The sequence below is a fragment of the Juglans regia genome, chromosome 16, assembly GCF_001411555.2.
Source record: "Juglans regia cultivar Chandler chromosome 16, Walnut 2.0, whole genome shotgun sequence".
In the NCBI taxonomy this organism is placed as follows: domain Eukaryota; kingdom Viridiplantae; phylum Streptophyta; class Magnoliopsida; order Fagales; family Juglandaceae; genus Juglans; species Juglans regia.
In genome coordinates, this window is record NC_049916.1 from 19,827,570 (window position 1) to 19,835,663 (window position 8,094).

The following is an 8,094-nucleotide window of genomic DNA, read 5'->3' on the forward strand; positions in this document are numbered from 1 at the left end:
GTTGCCGAAATGGTAAGGTAGGATTAGAGTTTTGGGATGTTGGATGGCTAAGATGAATGGATTGGGTTGACTTGGTCTTTGAAAGGTTGGCTAGATTTTAGATGATTTGGAAATGGATATGGAAGTTTGAAAGATGGAGGGAATCTTTGAGGGAAGAAGAGAATTTAAATTTGAATTAAGATGGTTAGTCAATAGTTGACTAGAGAGATTGTAGGATGAGTAATTTAAGGGATTGAATATGATGGTCAATTCCTTCAATTATGGAATTTGAATTTGAATGTGAAGATGTCAAGACTCCTAAAAGAGATGAATTTCCTTATAAGACTTTAGGTGGGCAGCTAGGGTTTATGGTGGATGACTTTAGAATGGCCAAATATGGTAAGTGGATGAAATGGCTAGGGTTTTATGAATATGATAGATGAAGGACAATTATGGAAATGTGAATTAATATAGAAAGTAGGGCAACACTAGGGTTAGCCGAATGATGTATGTGGGAGTGGATGCTATGTGTATTTTGTCTAGGGCAAGGTGTATGGAGGGAACGATTTATGGTAAGTTGACAAACTTATGGAAAAGATGACAAACACTATGATGGTTGAGTATGTGGTATGAAGTGGATCAAATGAGCAATGGAATGGATGTACACCAAGAACAAATGAAGAACACGATGAACAAGTGATAAATAATCAAGAACAAAGTGAACAAAAGATAGCCAATTCAATTATGATTCACGAATTGCACATAGATAAAATAAACTTCTTTATTGATGAATTTAAAAATAACAAAGAGAACAACAACTTGGATTCACGAATTGCACCAAGTTGCAAGAACAAGATAGATTGAACTACACATATTCATGAATTGCAAGGTGTGATCCTCTCTTAGGGGATTCATGTATTGCACCCCAAAGAGCCCAAGTGCCTTAGCACCGAATAATGATCTCAAGAATAAAATAGTCTACCCACTAGGGAATTTGCCAAAATATGTAAATGCAAAACTTAAGGGTCATATTTATAAGGATTACAACTTGAAAACTCCCAATAGGTCTATTGAAAAATAAATAATTAAATAAAAATTAATAATAAAAAAGAACATGGTTGGCATGGGCCAAATTTGACCCATGGCATGCATGGCCCATGGGCATGGCTAGCATGGCTGTTGGCATGTGGCTGACATGCTCATGAGGCTGCTGTGGGGTTATCCAGCCTTGTCATGACATGGCTAGTGGCTTGACCATGGGTCACAAAATATGGGGTTCTACCAGGTTCACACACGATTTGAGAGGCACCGTCTCAACATAGTTTAGAAATATTAAATAATATTTCATTTGAAACTTATATATACCATCATCCTTGTTTGGAAATGTGAAGTAAATTAACAAAAAATATACACAACCTCCTACTATTCACATAACCTCTATACACTACACTTTTTTTTAATTTTTATTATTTTTTTTCTTTTATCAAATATTTAATATATGAATAATGAATAGAAAAATTGAATTAATTTAAAAATAATAAACTCAAAAAAAAATTTAAAAAAAATATTAAAAATTTTAAAAAAATGTGGTGTGTAGAGGATGAGAGGTTGTGTAGTATTGCTCATAAATTAATATTTCATTTTAATTTTTACCCACCGTCTCAACATAGTTAGACGTTTTAAAGCAATCAAAGATTTTATTATTGAGCTTTACTATTCATCATCTCCACACACCACACATCATTTTTTTTTTAAAAAAAAAATTAATATTTTTTTTCTTTTATTCTTCTTAAACTTATTAAATTTTTCTACTCATCATCTATATACTACATATTTGATAAGAGAAAAAAATTATAAAAAATAAAAAAATGTGGTGTGTGATGTGTGGGATGATGAATATAATTTTTCTTTATTATCAAATGATTGTGCTACATACACCGAGTATATAATAATTATGTACTTGGTTGTAGATTAGTTATATAAAATTATGTCGATGTCAAAAAAAAAAAGTTATATAAAATTATGTCTATATTAGAGATTTAATATACATGGATTACACATTGATTTAACAAAATCTTTACATAGCAAAAATTAATTAAAAAATTTGAATAAATATAAAGTATAAAATTACTTTTGTAGGAATTTTTTATGAAAACGATGCGTTTAGGACAATGATACCAGATTTTCACGAGGGTGGTGACGGGTAGGAAGTATGAACGGCGTTTTCTTTTTTGTTTTTTTGTTAAAGAAGATTATCATTGTGGTTTCGAGCCTCGAGGGCGGTCGAGCTTCGCCGTGTCTGCGCGAACTGCAGAGAAGAAAATCAATGGCGACCGAACTGGAGGAATTAGTGGGCTTTCTCTCCTCCCCCTCTCCTCAAGTGAGTTTCCTGCTCTTTCTCAACAGTCTCTGTTTGTTTTCTGAGAAACTTACAGGAAAGCTAGTTGCCAAAAATTGGCCGTTGCAAAGGTTTCAATTTCTCTCCACGAATCTCTGACTCCCCAGCTACCAAATATTCTATACCGAGTATATTATTGAGGGTTATTTGATATTCGCTTTGTTTTTTCTCTCTTTTTAAATATACAGGTTACACAGGCGGCTGTGGATATTGTTCGGGGATTAACAGGCTCTGAGGATGGCTTGCAATCTCTTGCCAAATACGCGAAGATCGTTCTTCCATCACTATCTCGGCTCTTAAGTGCACCAAAGGTGCTCCCTCAAATTCAATCTAGCCCAACTTTTGAGTGTGAATAGACAAGAGGTTTATGCACCACCATGTAAACAAAACTAATCAAAAATTGATAGGGCTTGCAAAAATAAAAAAGAAAAGGGTCCATTTACATGATTTCTATTATCATACGAAATTTTTCTAATCTTATATTTTGATCGACGGCAGTTGAACTTGGGATTATGATTTAACACAAACTTGCTGACTCTTTAGCATTCTATATCAAGTATAAAATGGAGCAGCATAATAGTTAGTTAAACGTTTATAGGAGGTGTCAGGACCTGCTGCGGAAGCTCTTGTAAATCTTTCACAGAATTCGGATCTCGCAGCAAAGATGGTTGAGATGGGAATGATCAAAATGGCCATGGAAAACCTATATAAGCCAGACTCTGGCAATGGGCGATTACTGGTTATGCTTCTAGTCAATCTGACGCAGTTGGATGCTGGCATTGCTTCATTGCTACAGGTGTGATCATCTGCTTCTTTCTACAATCATTAGTTTTCTTTGCATTCATCCTATCAAAACACACACATGCGCACACGCGTGCGCGCACACACACACACACCCCCACACACATATATATATATATATATATATATATATATATATATATCAATTGCAATCAATTAAGCCATTTCTGGTTTCTTCTTTTTTTTTTTTTCCTTTTATCTTTTGGTTGAATAGTAGATAAGCTTTTCTTCTTAATATATATATATATATATATATATATATATTTTTATTAGTAGTTTTCTTGTTATTATTTGTTAGATCAAGGTAGTAATACATGATTTTATTGTTCTATGTCATATCGTATTGATACTTCACTTAGCCATTTAGGCGTTTCTCATATATACTCCCTATTTACTTGGGCTTTGCGTACTTCTATGAATAAAACTTCTTGATTACCCATATAAAAAAAGTATTGATACTTCTGTTAGTTATGGTGGAACTTTTCTTGTTGTAGACTGAAGACGAGAAGATGCACGGACTGTATGTTATGAAGCTTGTGAGATCATTTTGTAGAACCTCCAGCGAAAGTAGTGGTGTGTTTTTCTTCTTTTGAACTCAAGTTTGCTTCCATACACATAATATATGACAATACTAGAATTCTAGGTTGTTCAGGACCACTGTAGATTGGTGATTCAACCCAATTTTCTCTCTACACTGTCATAAAATCTTTGGCATAATTTATTAACCTGTTTAATGGGCTTTATTGGTCGTGAGTTGTGACTATATTTCTACTTGAAGACTGCATGATTGTTAAAGTTTTATCTTTGGTGAGTATAGATTGTTTCTGCCTGAGAACTTATAATCTGGGACCGAAAAATTGGGAAAACAGCTATTGCTAATTTAAAAATTAAAAGCTATTTTTCATTAGTGTATGCTTTTTGTATGTTATTATTCTTGTATATTCTGGTTTTCCAATATCTTGTTTAGTGTGTTCATCCAAACAATGTTGTTCTGAGATTCTTTACTGCACACATCTACCAGATGATCCATTTGAACACGTTGGTTCAATACTTGTAAACATCTCAAAGCTGGAAGCAGGAAGGAAACTTTTACTGGACCCTAAACGAGGGCTTCTGAAGCAGATTATTAGACAGTTTGATTCAAGTAGTCCACTGAGAAAGAAGGGGGTATGTTCAATAGATTGGATTACCTAAAAGGACTATATTCTTATTTTCAAATAGAATGTTGTTTACTCTACCGTGTATTGTGATGTATGTATTTCGAAGAATTTCTGTTATTCTTCACAGTTAATAAAAGAAAGCACAAACAAGAAGTGAAGGTCCTTGAATTTTTTAGATAGATGAATTATAAAAAAAAATCGATAGACTTGGAGCATGGGTTTCTCTATGCATATAATAATTGCAGCAAATCATAGCCCAGAATTGTACGTTGTATAAGCAAACCTATCTTCTTTATATCTTGTGAAAGACATGGGACTGGTTATGCCTCTTTCAGTCATGTCGAATTGGACCCTTTATGGATCCCTTCTATGTAGTTTTAAAGCATACTAATGAATTTGATGCATTTTTTGAGTTATATTGCGAAGAAAGCCCCTTAATTTTGTATGTGTAATCGAACTTGTAACGATCCAAGGAACGTTTATACTCCAAAAGTACTCGTCAAGGTTACAATTGAAGGGCATTGAAATCATTATAAAGCTTTGTTTCACATGGTAGAGAATAGTTTACCCACCCAATGTGGAGCTTAATCAATTCAAGGTATTACAATCTTTTCTACTCGGATCCTTGATAAGGAAAACAGTAGTTACATCTGTGCTTATACTCAAAAAATACTAGTAAAAATTAGAATTGGAGCTCCTTGAAATAAAGTTGAGTTACAGAACCAATGTGGGACTTGGCACTCATGCACCTATACCATTACTCTATTCTAGTCCGCCCACATAATATGGGACTTAGCCAATTCAGAGTGTTACAGAACCCTTTCCAAGTTAGAATAGAGGAAATTGTCCTAACATTATATGATGATAGACGACTATGTTTAGCTATATACAGATATGCTGAACTCACAAATTCTATGATTTAGGAGTCATTTTCTTATGCAACATCAAAGTCTTGGTCTAACTGGTACAACTTAATGCAAAAGAGCTGAAATGTAAAATTTTATCCAAGCCATCTCTCATGAGATCGTCCTTTGGTTGGACCAACATGATTAATGAGTCAATGACCCAAGTTAAAGATTCTAGAGGGCTTTGAAGCAGGGTAGCCATATCATACTGTCTGTTTCTGGATGACTTGAGCTGGCTTATTAAGTGCCTTATGCACCAGCAGAGGTTGGTTTTTTAACAGTGTGACAGATAATTCCAATACAATAGTCTTTCTAAAAAAAAGGATTATTGACAGATTATATAAACCTGGTAAGTTATGAGAGGTAATTGTATGTCCTTCAGGTGTGTATTGGATGGGCTAATTAGTGAGCTTGGTTTAGCTTCTGAAGCTTGACAAAGCAATGTAATAAAGGTTGCTATGGTCATACTAAAGTGGCCAACATCAATACCAATTCCACCAAATTAGACTATATAGTTATCTTCTTAGCTCTGTGTGTGTGGTTAGAGGATATTTTTTTGGCATGCAGGTTTCTGGAACAATTCGGAATTGTTGTTTTGAAGCTGAGAGTCAGCTACAGAATTTGCTTTTGATATCAGAGTTTCTTTGGCCAGCTTTACTTCTACCGGTTGCCAGTAACAAGGTACTTCGCTTTTCTTAACCCTTTAAAGCATTTGTAATTTATTAAATTGGTTGGGAAGGGCTTGACTCTTTAGTTAACTAATTAGGCCCAACTTTCTAAGTTCGATTTTGCTGTTGTAAGTTATAGGTTGCTCCCTTATTAAAATATTCATTTTCCATGGAACTAGTTTCATTCGCAGATACAGAAAGGAGGCTGTAGTAACTAAATGCTGTTTAATTCTTTGTATTTTAGGCATGCTAACTACTCAAATCAAAATTTAAAGATCAACCAAGATCATGGTTGATTGTTTTAGATACCTGCAGATTTTGTAGTAAAAAACATAGAGAAGATAGTATTTGGAATGATAACAATATAGCTATTCAATGAGATTTTTTTATTTGCTGCTATTAGTTCTTTTAGAATTTCTTATTCTACTGATGAAGTTTAATTTTCATTGAAGTTTTACAGAAAACGTCTCCATTTTGCAGTTACAAACTGTATATGGTGTTCGTTGTTTTTTCCACTTGCAATCTCAATATATGATTTCAACTTTTCTTTTCTTGATCCATAAGCTAATGTTTGGAATTCTTTTCTGTTGGCTGGGTGACTTGTGTCCAGATTTATAATAAACAGGACACATCAAAAATGCCACTTGAGCTTGGGAGTGCACTCTCGATTGAGCGTGAACCTGTTAGTGATCCTGAAATACGAGTACAAGCTCTGGAGGCTGTTTACTTGATCTCATTACAGGTCAAATAAATACCAAAAAATTTCATTTTTAGATTAGTTGTGCTGTTTTGATTAATCTAAATATACTTTACCAGCATGCAAGTCGATTGAAACCATCTTCAAATAGATAACTCAGAGCATCTATAAGAAAAATGTGCTTTCTTTAACAAATTGTCTTATAAGAACATGCAGAACTTTTCTCTCTTCTTGTTAGACAACAAAGAGTTGCAAGCTTGTTCCCTGCATCTGTGCGTGAACTAAGGAAATTTACCACTAGCCTTTGTAGCCATGTCCCTCCTCTTTAAAAGAGGGAGTTCCAGGTTCAACTCATGAAAGGAGAGGGCTTTGAGGTGGAAGAAGGCTGGCCATGTTATGTAGCCTACTCCTGCCATTAGACGAAAATTTTAGTGTTTTTTTTCTTCCAACTAAGCTGGAGTGAGGACTTGAGCCTAGCACCCTTGGCTTCTGAGCAGCCCTTTGGAAGACTAAGCACTTTTCCTAAAGCTGTGGATAATATTAAGTAAAGGAGAGTACTTGTGCTGTTGCATGGAGAGTGCATTTGTGCATTGGTTTATATACGATGTTATTAACTTATTTCTGTTGACAGAAGCATAATAAATTAATTATTCTCTTTATGCCAATAATTGTGGGCGTTCTCCTTATTTGGAGTATCTGGATGCTTCAATATATATATATATATATATATATATTTATCCTTCCAACTTTGAGCTTGTTACACCTAACTGGAAAATGGTATACTGCTTCTTAAGCCATTCTTCCATATTCTTTCAGGAGGCAGGTCGAAGAGCTTTTTGGTCTGTCAATGGACCTAGAATACTTCAAGTGGGGTATGAGACTGAGGAAGATGCAAAAGTAATGGAAGCATATGAACGGGTTGGCTCCTTGGTATGCAAAAACCCATCTTCTGACCTATTCTTTTCCTTCTTTCATTGTGTAATTTGTAGTGGCTTCTTTCATCTTGTGCATTTCACTGTTGTTACAAATATGAACTCTCTTATTGTTTACCAGCTGATTCACAACAGTGACACAGAGGAACCATCCACAGAGAATTCAAGTTAGCAGTTCTGTATGTGTTCATTCAATCCCACATGAATTTAATGCTGGTTTTGAAGGTCAATGCAAGTCCATACCTTTTGGTCATTTATGGATGTAGGTTTTATGATTCCTAGTTTACTTTCTCAGCATAACAGTTGGGAAAGTTATTCTCAACATGTAATTTAGGGTTTTATTTGATCGTATCCCATAAAAAGGTTGGGGCTGGATGGTTGGAGTTTTCGCATTCGTTGGTTGTATCCTTCAAAATCAAAGGTAGAGCTAAAAAAAAAAGTACAAGCCATAACCAGTATTCTTTTTGGCGTGTAGAGTAATGTAGACAGTAATATTTAAGCTTGTGATCCACATGCATTTTTTATTACAACCATATGTACGTCTTACTTCAGAA

General features: G+C 34.5%; 1 protein-coding gene across 1 annotated transcript; it reads left to right on the forward strand.

The window, feature by feature from the left end:
* The first annotated feature begins 2,197 nt into the window (after window positions 1–2,197).
* Window positions 2,198–8,094, forward strand: LOC109009243 (protein HGH1 homolog). Its single transcript, XM_018989656.2, has 9 exons — window positions 2,198–2,359; window positions 2,566–2,688; window positions 2,976–3,173; window positions 3,673–3,751; window positions 4,200–4,345; window positions 5,811–5,924; window positions 6,522–6,653; window positions 7,425–7,538; window positions 7,662–8,094. Exons 1-9 carry the CDS (start codon window positions 2,306–2,308, stop codon window positions 7,710–7,712), a joined length of 1,011 nt encoding a protein of 336 aa, XP_018845201.1. The 5' UTR covers window positions 2,198–2,305; the 3' UTR covers window positions 7,713–8,094.

What these genes read in the sequence shown, in the direction of transcription:
- LOC109009243 (XM_018989656.2), top strand. Translation starts at nt 2,306, where the DNA reads ATGGCGACCGAACTGGAGGAATTAGTGGGCTTTCTCTCCTCCCCCTCT. An exon ending in GGCTCTTAAGTGCACCAAAG is followed by an intron (nt 2,689 to 2,975) that starts GTGCTCCCTCAA and finishes AAACGTTTATAG; the next exon opens with GAGGTGTCAGGACCTGCTGC. An exon ending in TACCGGTTGCCAGTAACAAG is followed by an intron (nt 5,925 to 6,521) that starts GTACTTCGCTTT and finishes ACTTGTGTCCAG; the next exon opens with ATTTATAATAAACAGGACAC.